Raw genomic sequence first — 17,683 nt, 5'->3', positions numbered from 1 at the left:
AGCTATTTTTAGTTGACTTGAAATTCTAAATGGTTGCCATTTCTTCTTATTCCTGCTCCTTCAAGAAGAATGCTAAAGAGTCCTACCGCGTTTGTATTCACACAAGCATCAGATGACGATAACAGCGCTTCAGGGGCAATGAGAAAGTCTTCCATCCATGAACTTATACTTTAACGGAAATACGTATCTTTGCTCCCTGTTAGGCAGCGGGTGATGTTTGAAACGCCTTGGAGGGAAAACAACGCCATATTGTGTTTTATGTCACAGTGCTCACTTCATGCCAGGTCAAGGTCAAGAATTGAAGTCTTCTTGAGGAACCATAGCAATAGATTGAATTTGGGATTTAGAGCTTTACCTTCATGGCCTGTTCCTTCCAACCGAGATAAATCACCCCACTGCCGCAAAGCATAGCATAGCGCCGCCTCATGACGACCGACGGATACGTGAGAATACCCAGCTGTTGTTTACCAAATGAATTGCAGAATTAACGAGACAAATCAGCCATGGTGCCAAAAGTGTCACTGTCTGATTTAACGTCATTATTTATTATGCTTTTGATAGCTCAGAGCGTCGAAATAAAACACAGCCGGCCGGGTGTCTTGGTACAAGTTGTGATCTGGGCAAAAGTATTGGGACGAGTAGCGTCACGTGAAAATAGAAGGAAATACTGGATGACAAACCATTTTCCTATGGAAGGCAGCATTTTAATATAGGCAATTGAAACGCAAAGCATTTACTATACGTGCAGCTAACTTGAAATGAAGTAGCCACAGGGCAGTGCAGCGCGGCGCAGCGCGGCGCAGCGCGGCGCAGCGCGGCGCAGCGCGGCGCAGCGCGGCGCAGCGCGGCGCAGCGCGGCGCAGCGCGGCGCAGCGCGGCGCAGCGCGGCGCAGCGCGGCGCAGCGCTGCGCAGCGCCACTTATTGCATGTTTCCTTGTGTATCTGGAAGCAGTTTATTCACTACCATGCAAAATTGCTGTGCGAGCAAAATGAGAAGTGACAGACCAATCCAAATAGCGTCACCACATGAAAATAGACCTTTGAAAGCTTCATGTCTGGCTTGTCTGCAGGTTATTCCGCTAACATACTTGAGCTTGGCCACTTCGCTTCATTACAATATCAACTTATTTCCATCCTTTGTACGCAGTCAAAGTTTTTAGTATGTTTACATGGAAACGACGTGATTAGATTTAGGGGGAGCGCAGGAAAACATTTCACGTGTTTACATTTGCCAAATACCTTCGAGATGTTTTACTTTCTCAATCTTCCAAATATGTGTGACTCGTCACATCGGAGGATGGAGACAAGATGAAGACACTTTGAGTACAAACAAGACAAGGTCACACGGGGGGGCTTTGCTGAATTGTTCCTTCTGTGTGCTCAGCTGTCTTTCCAAGAACACGCACGCACACACACACACACACACACACACACACACACACACACACACACACACACACACACGCAGTCTGTCATCAGTATCAAATCAATATTCATAGCGTTTGGCGTCTGCAAACACATTACAATACAGTAGGCCCGACGCAAAATGAATGCTCAGTATGACGCAAAGATTGAGCATTAAGCTTCAGCATTTTGAAAGTACACCTGGAATTCCAATTTCAGATTCTTTTGGTTCATAAAAAGTTTTGTTCATCAAGTCTGAAGACGGCCATACATTGTAAAGCGTCGGTGGTCCCTTTTGCAAAGTACCATCACAGATGTGACTTCTTCCCTTCACGCACTATCTTTTATGCTTATTATTTTTACTATTATTAGCTGTGCTTGCGCTATTATTTTTCAAAGAGTTTACAAGGGGAAAATATATCATTGCACTTTGCCCATGCTTGAATGAAACAGTATCTAATTCACAGAAATTGTACCGCATTGCATCCTGCGAATCTGAGAAGTGGACGTTTTGCTTTTCTAGAAACGTTGCCTTTGGCAAAGCTTCAGAGAAATCCACTTCATTGGACCCACAAGACAGCTGCGAGTGGAGAAACACGCAACGCAGACAGACCAAGTTGGTGATATACGTATCTGTCGCTACCAACATGTGCCAACATTATTCGGCATTTTTCCGATATTGAAAACGAGCACGCGTATGGAATGATATCATGCCTAACAAATACATAGTATCAAAATGTATCCGCTGCAAACCACCAACCTCCAATATTAAGCAACCAGACTCAAGTGGAAATCAAAAGTCCCATTAGACTGTTTTGAACACATTTTTGAGCATCCATAAATACGTGCATGTCAGGAATGAGTTGAGCCAGGGCGACCAAATGCAGCTTGAACCAGGATTTATTGCAGGGAAAAGGAGTTGGAAGGGAGGCAGGTGGGGAACGAACGACACAGACGGGAGGAAGGCTCACGGCCAGCAAAACAGACAGACTGACCGACATGAAGTCCCCTTGGACAAGATTAAAATTCTGACCGTGAGCCTTCAGACAGACCGAGGGAAAACCAGATGACACGAACAGGAACACTGGGCACGAACAGGAATGGACACAACAGTAGACACCGACAGGGAGAAACACACGGGCAGGGCTTAAATACACAGGGTAACAATAGGAAGCAGGTGACAGACATTATGGTAACGAAAGGGGTGTGGCTGAGCGAAGTGGCACGGGCGTGACAGTACCCCCCCCACAAGGGACGGCTCCCGACGTCCCAAAAAAGAAAAAGTCCAAGACCGTCCAACAAGAGCCGGGAGGAAATGGGGAGGCGGCCGCACGTCACACACCGCCGAAGGCCGACTGGGTGACGGCCGCTGGATCCACGCCGCCGGAACTGGTGGCGGCCGCAGCATCCGCGCCGTCGGGACTGGATCGGGGGGCGGCCGTGCGTCATGCGCCGCCGAAGCCGACTGGGTGACGGCCGCTGGATCCGCGTCGCCGGAACCGGTGGCGGCCGCAGCATCCGCGCCGCCGGGACTGGGTCGGGGGGCGGCCGTGCATCTTGCGTCGCTTGAACTCATCTTCTTGACGACCATGCAGCAGTTGCGGGAGCCGGCAAAGGGTTGGTCCAAGCGCTGGTCGCTGTGATGGTCGGTGTCTTCTGTCAGGAATGAGTTGAGCCAGGGCGACCAAATGCAGCTTGAACCAGGATTTATTGCAGGGAAAAGGAGTTGGAAGGGAGGCAGGTGGGGAACGAACGACACAGACGGGAGGAAGGCTCACGGCCAGCAAAACAGACAGACTGACCGACATGAAGTCCCCTTGGACAAGATTAAAATTCTGACCGTGAGCCTTCAGACAGACCGAGGGAAACCCAGATGACACGAACAGGAACACTGGGCACGAACAGGAATGGACACAACAGTAGACACCGACAGGGAGAAACACACGGGCAGGGCTTAAATACACAGGGTAACAATAGGAAGCAGGTGACAGACATTATGGTAACGAAAGGGGTGTGGCTGAGCGAAGTGGCACGGGCGTGACAGTGCAGGCAGAAATGGGCATTTGCTCTGTTGTGGGAGTGAACACAATTCAGTGCAGGAGAAGGGTAAACAGTCTCGCTGTTTACAAAAATAGAAAGAAAAAAAAGCACAATGTTTCCCCTCTAAGCATTCAGGTACTAATTCTTGATTTATTTGAAAATGCTGCAACGTGCTTATGTCGTTGCCTGTGCCGTGACAGTGGTCCAAAGTGTCGAACAATGAGCCAGTTGAAGGCTTGAACAGTGCGGCTCCAAATGTTGGGCCGACAAGATCTTGAGGTGGGAAAATCTATTTATTTTACCTGGTGACAGAAGTACGGGAAACGTCCCCCGTCTACATTTTCCTCTCAGCGGGAGCTGGAGTACATCTCACAAAGGCTCCATAGAATTAGAAATAAATCATTTGTCCAAGGGGTTCTTTCTTCTTTTTTGGGGGGGGTCTTGAGAGAGAGAAGCATCTCGTGCATTCAGCAAAATTAAATGATCTCTGCACTTGAAGTTGGTTTCATTCACCAGATTTTGTGGCTTTTCTGGTCTGTTTATCTTGGTGGCTTACACAAAAAGTATTGTTAACCATGTTTTCCTTTTCTTGAAATGCCACTTTGACGTAATGTGTATTTTCTTAACAAATCATTTTTTTAATACAGCGCTTTTTTATGTTGCAGCTACTCTAAATGACATTAGCATATCTAAAAAAAAAAAAGAATGCATTCTATTTTGAATAGATGTTATTCTACCCCAGGTTTCTCCCACATGACGCTTGGTTCACTGAAGACTAAATTGGCCATAATAATAGCTTTGTGTTCAAGAAAACCAAGCAAGTGCATTTGTGAGTCAATCGAGACAAGATCTTCCTTTTTATACTTCAGTGTGTATAAATGTTAAGACGTTTTTGTTTAGTGGTATACCGAAAGATTTTTTCTAATGCAAAATATGTGGCTTGGCTCAGGAAAATGTTGGACTTTGAAAAATACATCTGTGCATCTAGGCTACCATTCTATTTGATACACAGGTTCATCCACAGGTCATGTTGCACATAATGAGAAAGCCACCATTTGGAAAAGGCTGCACTTTTTTGTTACAAGTTAAATTGTGCCCATAAAAGTTGTCCTGGTGAACCCAACGCGGTCAACTCGTTTGCTGAGAAACACCATAGAGACAACATAGCCTGTTCGAAAAACAAACAAAAAATCAAATGATGATTTGTTTCCTGTAATCAGCTTTTTTTGAAGTTGAAAACTGCTATAAATGAATTTGTATGCGCCCTGGTAATGAATGCGATTGCATTACTTCAAAGTCATTAGTGATTCACACAGGGAAATGGAACCATTAGTGGCACTGTACATTTGATCCTGTTAAACGGTTTGGGATTTTTCAATTATATAATTGTAGATATACAATGGCACCTTGACTTATGTACTGAATTAACTGAATTGAATTTATTGATTACATATTTGAATTTCCACTTAATCCGTGAGAGTCCCCCATACCCCCCCCCCCCAAAAAAAGACTTGTCATTCACTAAGTAAAAATAGCACTCTGTAGCAATACTGTACTTTACAAAACATGCAGTAATGACATGATTAAATGCTCCAGTCGGAGCAGGTGCTTGTCAATTGACGACTAGACTGCAAATAAGTGGCGCTTGCACAAAGCCACCACTGGCAAATTTAAGCATATCCTCCACCATAGAGCACTTGATTGCATTTTCACGGGTGGCCGAACGCCATCACTCTCACCAAGCACAATTACACTTTTAGGCTTGTAAATTTGCCCAAGATGTTTTTGGAGAGCCACGCCGGCGTTTATTTTGGTAGATGCATACTGCCACCCTATGGACGTGACATGTAGTTTTGTCAGAATAATGGGTGGATAAAGTACTATAAAATCCTTCAATCTGATCCAAGATGCCTTGTTGTACATTCATTTACTGTACTATCAGTAAATTAATTTGAAATATACAGTTAACAGTTCTCAAAGTATATATCGAATTAGTTGTTTGAGTAACTATAAGTGAACTATAAATGATGTGATTAGGAATTATTATTATTATTATTATGCACATTTGTTCTTGTTTTTGTTATTTTACTTCATTTAAAAATCACCTAGGCGGTCTGGTCTGTGAGTTTTAAAACTAAAATGTTAGACTCGCCCGCCTGGTCAATAGGAGGCGACATTAAGTAATGGTCTCGATCCAGATTCAGGGGGAAGCAACATTAATCCAACATGGCGGCTGCCGTATTAGCACGATTCGGCGTCGATGTCCTTTACAATAGTATGTGCGCTCCCAAGCAGGTATTGTACTTCAATGTATCGTTTTTATTTTGTCGTTTAAACGTGATACTTTACTATAGTGCGTTTCTACCCGTTTCTGAAACGACAGCTGAATACTGTGTGCAGGCACTGAGGGTATGCTGGGGGGCTGTGGAGCAAGCAAGGGGTTACTATGTTGACTGGAGGATGCTGAGGGATGTCAAGAGAAGAAAGATGGCCTTTGACTACGCTGATGAGCGGCTGCGGATCAACTCGCTGAGGAAGAACACCATCTTACCAAAAGAACTCCAGGTAGGCAGTGCAACATAACCTTCCTACACTGAGCGACACTGCTATGTTGTATTGGTGGGTGTTTACACTTAGACGTGGACAGTCATGCTTGTTGATAGTAATAGTTTCATGAAGTAAACTACACACACGTTTTGGTTTAAATGTCAAACTTCAAATGTTCTTGAAACATATTCCAGGAGTTGGCAGATAAAGAAATTGCAGCCTTGCCGCGAGATTCATGTCCCGTGAGGATCCGCAACAGATGTGTCATGACCTCCAGACCACGAGGAGTGAAGCGCAGGTGGCGACTCAGCCGGATTGTCTTCCGTCACATGGCTGACCACAACCAATTGTCTGGCATCTTGAGGGCGAGGTGGTGACCCTGGAGGACAACGGCAGTGAATGCATGGCTCCTTTATGATCACGTGAAGGTGTTCAAGGAATGGATTATGACAAGTTTTTGATTCCGAAATGTCTGCACATCTGGTAGCAACTCATTATACAGTTCTTGACTGCATAGTTTAGCTTTGAATGGACATTGTCAATATAACATTGTGAATCAATACAAATGTATATTACCCCTATTTTGTGAATTGCTTATTTGAATAAACGCTGAAATAATGTGCAGATGCCATTTTGTCGTGAACATCTTAACATTCTTTGGAGTTAATGAGCGGTACTTTAACATGATAGAGCAGTTTCCGGTTAGCCACTTGTAATACCACATGTATGCGATGGGTGGCTGTAGCGCACTCACTATCTCGTTGGGCCGCAGCTTCGAGGAAGAGTGTGGAGCTACCGTCCGCTACGCTACGCAATGAACGCACATGACTAGCGGACCTGCTACGCACTGGGTTGTGTCTGTAAGCAAATCTAAACGAATACACCGTCCAAACGCTACATGGATCTAACACAGCAGGTACGAAACATGTTCTCAACTCATCTAGTGTATATTCGAACACGCCTTTGTTTACTCAGCCAGAACGCCCTTTTCGGTTCTAGCGAAAGTGACGACGCTTCACTTCCTTGCTTTAGATTTGAATATCTTTTCACCTTCCTTCAAAGCTGCGAGTTTGCACCCTTGTTTGTTGTGTTTGTGTCAATATTCCTGCTGTGGCCGTTTGATTTTCCTCAAGCGTCCATCGAGTCACCTTAAAACAGCTCCTGTTTGCGAGCGAGGTCGTTTGCGAGAACATTCGACCAACCAACCGCCTCATGGCGACAATGCCAAGTCAAAGTGCGATCAAGCGATCGGCCTCGCTCCATATTTATGTGCATGTATTTATTTTTAAATCAACCGCATTAAGATTTCACTCGGTCGCACGTACTAAAATGTACCAAGACGCAATCGAAACAACAATCGCAATGCATTGATACATTGTCTATCATGAAGGTATACAGTTGAATAATCGATTGTGAAAAATATTCCATAGCTCTTGGTTGTTTGATAGGTGAAAGGACTTAACAGTCAACCTATACAATTTGGAAGTTTTCACTTAACATTGACAACCTGAAAACAGATCAACCAGTTGGAGGCAGACTTGGTGGAGCTGTGTTCTCTCACGGAGAAAGCGGAGAGGAAGAGGGTACAGGAGCTGCTCAAGCAAGAGCACAAGAACGTTGAGAAAGAGCTCGCCACCAAGCGTCAACAGCAAGAGCAACAGGCCCGTAGACAGAGCGACCTGGCGTCGTCTTCCAAGGCCGTGTACACGGTCAAGATCACCAATTATGGTATGGCGCAGTGCTTGGCACCTTTTCCCTTTGTTTGCAGTCTGCAAGTATGATGTATGTTTCAATCCCATACAGCGTGGGACCAGTCGGAGAAGTTTGTGAAAATTTACCTCACGTTGAAAAATGTGCACATGATTCCATCAGAGAAAGTGGAAGTCAATTTTACAGAAAGGTATGTACACAGCCTTCTCAGTTTACAATGCAGCTGTGGTGTCACCCCAAAATGTGAACCCCCAAGGCTGTATTGTTTCTTTACTGACTGGCCACTTGCCAATCGAACCAATGTGGATGTTGTATGCTGTAACTGCTGCAGGTCATTTTCTGTGCTAGTGAAGGAGCTTGATGGAAAGAATCACCAGATGAGCGTTCTCAATCTATTGTATCCAATTGATGAGAACAGCAGCACCAAGGTGATCCAATTTCTAGGCTATTCTTTTGTTTTGCAATGAAAAGCAATGTCTTCAAAAGCCTTGTTCTGCACCCCTCAGATAAAAACAGACATGCTTGTGATCATGTGCAAGAAGAAGGCGACCAAGAACTGGGAATGCCTCACCACAGTGGAAAAGCAATCCAAGGAGAAAGAGTAAATTGTTCCCTAATTGAACACAAAATCCATTGGGAGGATTTGCAACACAACTAACACTCCCCATTTCTTCCCGTTGACAGTAAGCCCAAGGTGGACGACAACGCCGACCCCAGCGACGGCCTGATGACCATGTTGAAGAAAATCTACACAGACGGAGACGACGAGATGAAGCGAACCATCAACAAAGCGTGGTCGGAATCACAGGAGAAGAAGATGAGGGGAGAAGAAGGCATGATGGATTTTTGAGTCTCAGCCAACATTCCACCAGAGCAGGACTACATGAGATCTGATTGTGACCAATACACAAATGAGAGTGAACTTTCATGACACGACCTAAAGAATATACAACCACTATGACTAGGCCGCCATCACCCATGTTGAACATGTTCTAATTTAGCTTGGGCCAAAACAGCACGTTCAGAAAATTACATTTGTCCTGTACAACATATACAACACATTAAATTAGACCTGATATTAAAAAAAAAACAAAGATTGACATCATCGCTCTTTGTTTTGTTGGCATTCTATAAGTACATATTAGTAGCCATGAGGTTGGAGCAGTTTTCAAAGTTACTTTGGGTTTTTGTGCAGCATGATGTCATTTGCGATAGTCTTTTTTTTTTTTTGGAGGGGGGGTCATATTGTTCTTCTTTTACCCTTTTCTACTTGAAGGATTGTTAGCATTCCAGTTTTTGCAGTTCTCATGACCACATTTTTTAAATAATATTGTTTTATTTGATTCTATTTCACAAAAAAAGTCCCAATCTTAAATTGGTTTCATCTTGGAGAATCCACTCTCAAAAAAGGCAACCGACAGGTGGTGCCGTTGAGTCATGTTTCCTGAGCAAAAATACACAGTCTTTCCTCCGTTTACGATACAGTACTTGTACGTACGTCAAAACGCGTTGTTGTCGCACTAAGGTAAGTTACCGTACAGTAAATATTAACTCGAAACGTTTGCCGTAAAATGAGGTTATAATTACAATATGCTACAAAGCTTTTGTCCACTAGGCGGCAGCAGTGATTTGAGCAACTTAAGTGGTTTGGGTGAGTTGTGGATATTTATGCAGGAAACGAACGTTGAGATAAAAAGCTTGCGGGTAGGGCACTGTGGGTGTTGTACTTAAAAGTTTTAATTAAATCAGTAACTATGTAAAGACTTTCAGATCAAGACATTTTGTGTGACTTTTTTGTCGTAAAACAAACTTTTACCGCATATATTGTAAGACTAGCACAACCAGTTGAGCAACACATGTAGAAAGACACTATAAGTGTTCTCATGGTCTTTTATTCCTATCTTTAGTGAAGAACGACTAATATTAGTGCCGTACTGATAAGCTGAGATCTTTCATTAAATAATATATAAATACTGCACCCATGCGCAAATGTGGGTACACCAGAAAAACGCAAAACAGAGGCTATTCAACGTACACAGTGATGAAAACATTGTGATTATTTTTTTATTCTACTCTATGTTATTACTTTAGGCTTTTATGAAGAATATTTTTGCACATTAAGACAACAGTTATTATTTTTTTTTTTTTTTTTTTTTTTTTAGGGGGAAAGCTGCGACGGATTAATCATGTTTGCATTCATTTCAACGGGAAAAGACCATTTGAGGGTAGAGTTACGAGTGTGGTCACGGAATGACTGAACTCCTATCTCAATGCAAATCAACTTGTTTACGAAACTGACAAGGTATATAGTCGTAAACATAAAAAGGAAGCAAAGTCTACGCGTTGTTTCTTTCCATTCTCATTTCTCTTGCATTTTGATTGGCATATCTGTCCGGACTTTCTCCGCCTAACCGCGCCCAGTTTTGTGACATCACCATCGCCTATAAGTAATCATCGTGGTGCTTTCCGTGCGTTCATACCAGATGGATTCATAGACACAAGCGAACGTCCGTCACCTTCCCGAACACACCAGCTTCGCTTCCGAACAGGAATATAAGTGAATTCGTTTTGTGTGTGTTTTGTTTGACGCCAGCGCCTTGAATGGACCTCGGTTGTTTTACGGCGGCGCAGCGTGTGTCGTGCCACGCCATGAATGCGGATTTAAGCATGAAGCCTGCAGCCGAAGGAGCCCAGCAAGCCGGCGCTCCGGGGGCCAAAGCTGGCCGCTCCAAATCCGAGTCTGCCAAACCCGAGCTGGCGCATGTGATAACCGACGCAAGAACGGGACGCTCGTACAGTAAAGGGAAGCTTTTGGGAAAGGTACTTGAACATGGGATTTCACTTGTATGTCGTTTGCATGTTGCTTGTGTGTGTGCGTGCGTGGACAAAATTGCACGCGGTTGTGTTGCAGGTGTGTGCAATGAGGTGGGCCAGTTTTTGCAGAAAATGAATGATTGTTTTTTTTTTTCTAACCGACGTACATCGCACCTACAAAGATGATCATTTTTCTTTGATTATATTCATTTCCGATTATTATCTGGAGAAATAGCCAGGCTATAAACATGTTGCTCGTCATCGCTCGCTGCTGCCAAATCATGTCTGTTCTGTGAGATGCCGCAGAGCGAGCCGTCGACAAACGTCATTTTCACGGTTAATGAGAATGCAGCAAGCCGGCCTGCCTGCCTGCCTGCCTCCCAGCAGCCATCGTCCAATCGAGCGTGTGTTTTATTTATTTATTTATTTATTTATTTATTTATTTATTTATTTATTTATTTATTTATTTACATCAAATCCATGCAACCGACGCTAGTTATGCCCGAGGCTGAAAAGCATGACTTGTATATGCTTTTCAAAACGCGAACTCAATTGATGTTTGACCGACCATGTAATCAAAGCTAAGGGTGGCCATTTCACTCATTTATGGTCCCCCATGTGGTGCGCCAATCAATGTTTGGGATATGTTAGGGAAAATGATGGGTTCATCGAAGCAGTGTATATGGATTTCTCCATATTCCAACTGTTCATTTCTCTATTTTCCTTCCCAAGGTTTTTTTCTTCTTCTTTTTTAGAGTCTTCCCTCAAATGATGTTTAAACATTTCTTTAATGTAACCTAGTGGTGGCAGTTTCCATCATGTATGTATCGTAAAATCCTTTGTGTTTTTAAGGTTAAAAATATGAAACGGTGGAAGACAAGAAAACTATATTCCCCTTTGATTAAAGAAAAAATCTGACATCTTTTGCTGCTGAGATATAGGCATGCTAAAAACAGTTTTTTTAAAAACAGATTTTTGCCACAAAAGGTGGAAAAAATGCGCACATTTCACTTTTTCCTCTCCGACTCTTACAGTGGATTATTACCTCGGAAGAAAATGTACTCACTGCTGTCGAGTCATTTGTGTCAATGAGAATTTATAGGTTAAATGAAGGCGTGTGTCCCTCCTGTGCTAAAGTTATGCAGGTTATGTCACCTCATTCCAATCTAATCACTATTGTTCTTCTCCCCAAGGGCGGTTTTGCACGATGCTACGAGATGACGGACCTGTCTAACAACAAAATGTTTGCCGTCAAAGTCATTCCGCAAAGCCGGGTGTCCAAACCGCACCAGAGAGACAAGGTATAGGCAATCTATTTGCTGTTTGAATGTCCCCGATCGCAAATGAAACGGCTCACGGTCTCCTTTTATTTCATCGCAGATCACCAATGAGATCGAGTTGCACAAAACCCTGTCGCACAAGCACGTGGTGAAGTTCTCTCACCATTTTGAGGACCAGGATAACATCTACATATTTCTTGAGCTCTGTAGTCGCAAGGTGAGGAGTTGTCCGGAATTAGCCGTGCGATTTAACTCTGCACGTTCAACAAATGCAATGTGACAGTTCACGTCAGCGCCAGGCTGTTTTGTACAGTCGCCGTTGTCTTGCTGAAGGTTACGGCGGTCAGCTCATTGCTTCGGCTAACCCCCCCCTCTTCCCCCAACAGTCACTGGCGCACATTTGGAAGGCGAGACACACGTTGACTGAGCCCGAAGTGCGATATTACCTCAGGCAGATCATATCAGGCCTCAAGTATCTACACAGCAGAGGCATCCTGCACAGAGATCTCAAACTAGGTATGGCGGCAGGAGCGGAACGGAACGGGGGGCGGGGTCTGGGGCGCTGCTATGACGGGAATGTTGCAAACGTGCATGAAAGCATCCAAAGTATCTGCTGTGACTTTGACCGAGCTGCGGAATGCTGACTTTGGGGGAAAAAAAAGAAAAAATGCTTTTGTCTCTTTTCCAGGCAACTTCTTTGTGAATGAAAACATGGAACTACGATTGGGAGACTTTGGCCTCGCTGCCAAGCTGGAAACTGTTGAGCAGAGGAAAAAGTAAGCTTGTTTTTAAACAATCTTCCATAATTTCCCGTTTTAGAATAGAATACTTCAAACTCCACCAATAGCATTGTCTGCGATTTCGACCAATTTGGTGATGACGCACCATGTTGCGCAACACTCACTCGGCGTTTCTAGTTCAAGGTGTGCAGTTTCATCAAATGGATTCCACCTTTGGCATTTTTTTTCTGCCCTTATGTAACATGCGCAGTCATGCACACTTTCCCAATCACTGAAACGGCTTTTCCACGCCGCAGATGAATGTAGCGCCGAAAGTCCAGCGTCATTGCAGATTTGACACTTTGACATGGAATACCAGAGCGTCAAAATCGTTTTTTGTCTCCCTCATAGGACCATCTGTGGAACCCCCAACTACTTGGCCCCTGAGGTGCTCAACAGGCAGGGCCATGGCACCGAGTCAGACGTTTGGTCCCTTGGTTGCGTCATGTAAGTCAACCCGTTTGCGTAAGCTAGCACGTTTGTGTTGGAAGAGCGAGCTGGAACAAGAAACGGCCAACGTCCTCGCACAATTATGAAACCGGGACAGAATGTGCCCTATCTAGCGCTGTCAAAACTACAGCCTGGGGTTCATATAAGGGCACTTGACAATTTTATAGCGGTCGGTGGCATAGAAACATGATATTTGACACTGCCTGGCGAAAAAAAAAACCCTCCTCTCTCTCACTTACTTGTTTTCTGAGTGCTGCGAACAACTTGTATTTGGGCAGATAGTTGACCTGGCTTGCTTTCCTCTTGTCCAGGTACACGTTGATGTGCGGCAACCCGCCCTTTGAGACTCTGGACCTGAAAGAGACGTACAAATGCATCAAGGAAGTTCGCTACAACCTGCCCTCTGGGCTCTCACCCGCCGCCCAGAAGCTCATCTCGGGCGTTCTGCAGAAAACCCCAAGCGACAGACTCACGCTGGATCAAATTCTCCACCATGAATTCTTCACCAAAGTAATTGGCATTATTTGCCAGCAGCGAGCATTAAGTGTGACGTCACGGGTGGTCGTAGGACTTAACTAATGGTCTTTGTCTGTGGTCCCCCGCAGGGTTTCACTCCCGACAAACTTCCCCCCAACAGCTGTGTAATGGTGCCCGAGCTCCATCCCCCCAGCCCGGCCAAGAAATTCTTCACCAAAGTGGCCAAGAGCCTCTTTGGCAAGAAAAAAGCAAAAGGTAAAGCGCAAATAATATGTCCTTGGCATTCGCATGCCCGCCCGTCTGGGTAATTATGGGAGACCACTCGCCTCGCAAGGCTGCTTGTTTCTCGTGGGAACGCTTCCTTAAAAAGGACTGAAATGCATGCGTGGCTTTGTTTTGCAAGTTTAATTTTATGGGTGTGACTCATCACGTTGCAGTGGAGAAGGCGCCATGTGAGGAGAAGGAGGACAAAGATATTTCCAAGCTGGTGTCCGGCATCGTCAAGTGCTCCATCAACCGCCAGATCAGCTACAAAACTGTGGGCCCAAATGAGGTACGGCTATTTCATCTCTGGTATTTTGGACGTCTATTTCCATTTGAAAGTCAGGCATATCAAATGTGGGTGGCTGCATTCAATGGCTGACTTCACTTGAATGACTCCAGAAGTGAACAAGCGGAATTGCTTGAATGGCATTGAGATTTGGCTTGAGTTGCTGCTGTAAAATGAAATGAAAGTCTACTCTCTCCAGGTGCCCAACGGTCAGCTGGTCAGCTCGGTGCCACTGGAGCAGACTGCGGCTGAGGAGGAATCCAGGAAGTCAATCTCGCGTTCTTTCAAAGGCACCATGGCTAGCAGCTCTGAACGTAGGCTCGCGTTGTTCTTTTTTTTTTTTTACAATCATTCCACTAAGTCGAAAAGGCAAGATATTCATTCATTTTTTTCCCCCATCCCTATCCAGCATGTGATGAGGTCATCACTCCCTCTGTTGTGGCTGAATGTGCCATGAAGGTTCTCAATGGCTGCTTGGCCATGATGCCTGCAGGTAAGCAGCGCATTGCCTTTGAGTGTGCTCTTTTCCTGACCTGGGTTGTCAATTCCGCAGCCACGAGAAACCCGCCGTGCCTCTCCAGGCCACAGTCCTTCCTGTGGGTCACCAAATGGGTAGACTATTCCAACAAATACGGTTTTGGCTACCAGCTGTCAGACCAAAGCATCGGAGTGCTCTTCAATGAAGGAACCCACCTCAGCCTCTGTGACCAGCGCAAGTGAGTGGCAAGCCTCAGCCAATAGCTTTTAAGAGTTAAGAAATCCAAACATTGAGGCTTTGTGTTCCCCCAGGACGGTCCACTACTGCTTGACTAACAACAAGCATTTTAGCTTCCCCGCCAGCTCGCTACCGGAGCAGCTTCGGAGCCAGAAACAAATTGTAGAGCTCATGGCCAACTACATGGAACAAAATCTCATGGAGGTATGAGAAAATGAGTTAAGAATCAAGTCCATCTTTGCTACAGATGAGTGACTTTGGATCTGTTTCCATAACCGACAGGGTGGTGATATTCACTGTCATGAACAAGTTCCCGGTCCTCCTCCTCTGCTGCTGCAGTGGGTGAAGACTGACCACGCGCTCGTCATGCTCTTCAACAACGGAACGCTGCAGGTTGGTCAACCAACTTGACAAAATAAAAATGGCTGCTGGGAAATAATCATGGTACAGTGCAACTTGGTCCTACTGCTTTTGTTGGCAGGTGTACTTTTTGCACTTTAAAGTAGCTAGTCAGCGTTGCCAACCTGGTGCCTGGTTAAATTTAGCAACTTGTAAAACAAGTCTGTCTTTTTCTTTTTTTTATGGTCTTACTGCAGTTTTGCGGTAACACGCCTCAGTGACAGCCTTGTCAAGTGGCAGATTTCCCCCACCCGCCCCCCTCCATTCCAGAGACAACTTTTTGCATATAGTCGCACAACAGTTGAACAATATCAGACTTGCCATTTGGAAGACTTTGTAAATATTGACGTCATACCATTGTGACTCGGCATAATTAGTTCAACAGTACAGTGCTACCTGATGATACCCTTCGGTTTTATGGTTTCATTTTTTTCTTGAAACAAAGCCGCCACCTTTTAGTGGTTTTGAAACGATTCCACCAGAGAAATGTATTTGGTCTACCAATTTGCAATTGATGGTTTGTAAATGAGCCCAAGACGGCTCACTCCATTCTCCTCTCCTCTTCCTTGCATCCAGGTGAACTTCTACACAGACCACACCAAGATCATCCTGTCCAAGTCCTCAGACTCGTACATGCTGACCTACATCAGCCGCGAGCGCGTTTCCTATACGTACCTCCTCAGCATGCTGAGCGAGATGGGCTGCACGGCCGAACTGCGGCACCGCCTCCGATACGTGCTCCATCTCCTGCAGCACCACGCTGATGCCTGAGGAAAAAAAAAGCAAAGAAAATCAGACTGGCCAACTGTGACTTTTAAGGCTCTATGACCGGCTCCCGCTTGATTGGTTGACCGTTTTGCAGCAGCGCCGTAACGGGCCTCATGTGGACTGGTGCCGTGGCAGCTGATATGATACTTCTGCCCAGATAGTTTTGATCAGATGTCGTGTTGACCTTCGCGGTCTGTGCCTGTCCAAACAATGTCTAATGATTGGACACTCCATGATGGATGCCAAAAAAAAGTTGAACCTATTCTCCTTCTTCTTGGTTGCATGGTGCCAATGGAGCCTGCCGCTTTGCGCCTCTTATCGCTAGTTAGTGCTGGGTTTGGTGTCTCCATGGTAACTAAACACTTCAAATTGCAACTTGTATCGGTTAAACACACGGTGGTGGTGGTGCTGGATTCTCTATTTTTTCCTTCCCCTCTGCTGCTTCCAGACCTGTGGACACTGCACTTTGTTCTTTTTTCTTCAGTTTTTACAAAATAATGAGCCAGCAATAGATCACGCTACGATCTTGATTTACCTCACACGCACATATGACATTCCTGGCCGTATTTAGACGGTGAGGTTTGGCCATAGCCTTTTGCGTTAATGGCTTCTTCTGCCTCATTGTCACCCATTTTCCTCATGGTACACAGAGTAGTTCAGCGGCTTTGGGTGAGACACCATAATGCACAATTTTTGTTTTCTTTAAATCCATAAGTCATTTATATATATATATATATATATATATATATATATATATATATATATATATATATATATATATATATATATATATATATATATATATATATATATATATATATATATATATATATATATATATATATATATATATACACACACACACACACACACACACACACACACACACACCCTCACCAGTTTTATTTGATTTTAATTAGATACCAAAAAGCCTGTTTACTTTAGTTGGATTTTAGACTTTTTAAATTGACACATAGGTACCCAAATGTTGTGGTGAAACATTGGGTCGGGGAAACGAAAGAAGGCGAGGGGACGAATGAGGAAGGGAGTGAAAAGTGCCTTTGTGAGGGATGTCTGTATAGTGCAATAACAAGCCTCTTTAGTGAATGTCAAGCTGACGGACGGCTTTGTCACCGGCGCTACACTGTCAATACCTAAGCTTTTAAAATGAATCTGCTCTCATCAACGTATTATCCTCAGCAAGAAGAAAACGATATACGCGCGCGTCTTACTGTGACCCTTTTACGTTGGTTTTCTCAACCCGAGAGTTTGTATCTTCAAAGCTGTGACCCGGAATGCAAAATGTCTCGTACAAGTGTCGTGTTTTCAGAAACATTGTGAAAACAAGTCTGATTATCAAAGTCTTTATTTTTCTGGCTGTTAATTTATTTTTTTTATTTATTCAGGTTTCTTCTTTATTTTATTTTTATTTATTTATTGTGTATATGTATGGTCTTGACACAAGGTAATGTTCAATTCCGCTCACACTTTTTGTATTGTATTGGATGTGGGGAATGGGACAAAAATAAAGTTTATTGAAAAGGAAATGTCAGACATTCGATAGAAATGGCTTCACTCTTTCGACAAAGTGCTGTTTCTCAAGAAACTCTACTGTCCGAGATGTAAACAATTAGCACTGGATCTTAAGGACTGGCCAACGAGTTGTGCAACTTTGAGAAGGCAGTGGAAATGTTCCGATTTGCCATCTTCAAAATGTGTAAATAACTGGCCTACATTCTTAGCCCATGCA

At 44.2% G+C, this 17,683-nt stretch overlaps 3 protein-coding genes across 3 annotated transcripts; all 3 read left to right on the top strand.

Annotated features, from left to right (window-relative positions):
* Window positions 1–5,583: 5,583 nt before the first annotated feature.
* On the top strand, window positions 5,584–6,611 carry mrps14 (mitochondrial ribosomal protein S14). Its single transcript, XM_049746955.1, has 3 exons — window positions 5,584–5,739; window positions 5,845–6,009; window positions 6,186–6,611. The coding sequence occupies exons 1-3, from the start codon at window positions 5,671–5,673 to the stop codon at window positions 6,366–6,368; spliced, it is 417 nt and encodes a 138-aa protein (XP_049602912.1). The 5' UTR covers window positions 5,584–5,670; the 3' UTR covers window positions 6,369–6,611.
* A 129-nt stretch (window positions 6,612–6,740) lies between these two features.
* cacybp (calcyclin binding protein) lies at window positions 6,741–8,801 on the top strand. Its single transcript, XM_049746952.1, has 6 exons — window positions 6,741–6,907; window positions 7,509–7,719; window positions 7,795–7,891; window positions 8,033–8,129; window positions 8,208–8,302; window positions 8,386–8,801. The coding sequence occupies exons 1-6, from the start codon at window positions 6,890–6,892 to the stop codon at window positions 8,549–8,551; spliced, it is 684 nt and encodes a 227-aa protein (XP_049602909.1). The 5' UTR covers window positions 6,741–6,889; the 3' UTR covers window positions 8,552–8,801.
* A 1,365-nt stretch (window positions 8,802–10,166) lies between these two features.
* plk3 (polo-like kinase 3 (Drosophila)) lies at window positions 10,167–17,480 on the top strand. The gene is made up of 15 exons (XM_049746932.2): window positions 10,167–10,521; window positions 11,709–11,816; window positions 11,896–12,012; window positions 12,182–12,311; window positions 12,484–12,571; window positions 12,926–13,021; window positions 13,336–13,534; window positions 13,630–13,756; window positions 13,939–14,054; window positions 14,251–14,365; window positions 14,461–14,544; window positions 14,605–14,767; window positions 14,841–14,970; window positions 15,049–15,159; window positions 15,742–17,480. Exons 1-15 carry the CDS (start codon window positions 10,303–10,305, stop codon window positions 15,934–15,936), a joined length of 1,998 nt encoding a protein of 665 aa, XP_049602889.1. The 5' UTR covers window positions 10,167–10,302; the 3' UTR covers window positions 15,937–17,480.
* Window positions 17,481–17,683: the final 203 nt, after the last annotated feature.

Source organism: Syngnathus scovelli, chromosome 17, assembly GCF_024217435.2.
Source record: "Syngnathus scovelli strain Florida chromosome 17, RoL_Ssco_1.2, whole genome shotgun sequence".
In the NCBI taxonomy this organism is placed as follows: Eukaryota; Metazoa; Chordata; class Actinopteri; order Syngnathiformes; family Syngnathidae; genus Syngnathus; species Syngnathus scovelli.
This window is presented reverse-complemented; position numbering and strand designations above follow the sequence as displayed.

Bases quoted from the DNA above. Each gene is read 5' to 3' on its own strand.
- mrps14 (XM_049746955.1), top strand. From the start codon at position 5,671: ATGGCGGCTGCCGTATTAGCACGATTCGGCGTCGATGTCCTTTACAAT. The intron at 5,740-5,844 runs GTATTGTACTTC...TACTGTGTGCAG, and splicing joins GTATGTGCGCTCCCAAGCAG to GCACTGAGGGTATGCTGGGG. The intron at 6,010-6,185 runs GTAGGCAGTGCA...AACATATTCCAG, and splicing joins TCTTACCAAAAGAACTCCAG to GAGTTGGCAGATAAAGAAAT.
- cacybp (XM_049746952.1), top strand. The intron at 7,892-8,032 runs GTATGTACACAG...TAACTGCTGCAG, and splicing joins GAAGTCAATTTTACAGAAAG to GTCATTTTCTGTGCTAGTGA. The intron at 8,130-8,207 runs GTGATCCAATTT...TGCACCCCTCAG, and splicing joins ATGAGAACAGCAGCACCAAG to ATAAAAACAGACATGCTTGT.
- plk3 (XM_049746932.2), top strand. From the start codon at position 10,303: ATGGACCTCGGTTGTTTTACGGCGGCGCAGCGTGTGTCGTGCCACGCC. The intron at 10,522-11,708 runs GTACTTGAACAT...CTTCTCCCCAAG, and splicing joins AAGGGAAGCTTTTGGGAAAG to GGCGGTTTTGCACGATGCTA. The intron at 14,971-15,048 runs GTATGAGAAAAT...CATAACCGACAG, and splicing joins TGGAACAAAATCTCATGGAG to GGTGGTGATATTCACTGTCA.